This window comes from Penaeus monodon, chromosome 21 (genome assembly GCF_015228065.2).
Source record: "Penaeus monodon isolate SGIC_2016 chromosome 21, NSTDA_Pmon_1, whole genome shotgun sequence".
NCBI lineage: Eukaryota > Metazoa > Arthropoda > Malacostraca > Decapoda > Penaeidae > Penaeus > Penaeus monodon.
In genome coordinates this window covers 2,710,363-2,711,011 of record NC_051406.1, presented here as the reverse complement: position 1 = coordinate 2,711,011, position 649 = coordinate 2,710,363, and the positions used below count along the sequence as shown (strand labels likewise).

The window sequence follows — 649 nt, the reverse complement described above, 5'->3', positions numbered from 1 at the left end:
CTATGATCACTTACCACAGGTTAGCCAACACATGTCTGACACTTGTATTGCATATAACATTATAGCACTATCTTCCCTAACACATCAGGTATCATGATGAGCCAATTCATGGTAAGATAGCAAAACACATTGGCATACAGGTATATCAAAAATCTAATATACCTGTTATACAATGCTGCTCTGGTACATTAAGAGGATATACTGCAGTAATACAAATATTTTCAAGCATAAAGTATAATCATCTATGAAAAAAGAAGAGAAAAACTCACCAATGACTCTCTAACATATTATATCAGTCTATAACAATCAACATTAAAAAGAAACACTACCAAACCTCACAACAAAAAAGCTACAATAACCTCTGTAGGCTTCAATCCACAAGTAATATACAGTGATGAAATTAACCCACCAAGTCCGACATAGAATGCGTCACAGTGATGGAAGCATGCTGGCGACTAATGGAGTTGTCATCTCTGAGAAGAATATGGCCCTCTCGCCTGCTCACCATTAGGGTAGGCCCGCACGGTAGATAGTGGATCTGTCCTGTGTGTGGGAGAGGATAGTATTTATTTCAATGACTCTATGATTAGTAATCTGGCAATCTAACATGGATATCCAACTATCATATCCATGTAAGCACATAAAATTT

The 649-nt window shown here is 37.0% G+C and overlaps 1 protein-coding gene across 1 annotated transcript in view; it reads right to left on the bottom strand.

Moving 5' to 3' along the window:
• Positions 1-543, bottom strand: part of LOC119586102 (nibrin-like) — a gene marked incomplete at its 5' end in the record, with an annotated part of 11,415 nt that extends 10,872 nt beyond the window's left edge. Inside the window, 1 exon segment of the mRNA XM_037934794.1 lies at positions 410-543. Coding sequence (XP_037790722.1) covers positions 410-543 — 134 coding nt within the window.
• Positions 544-649: the final 106 nt, after the last annotated feature.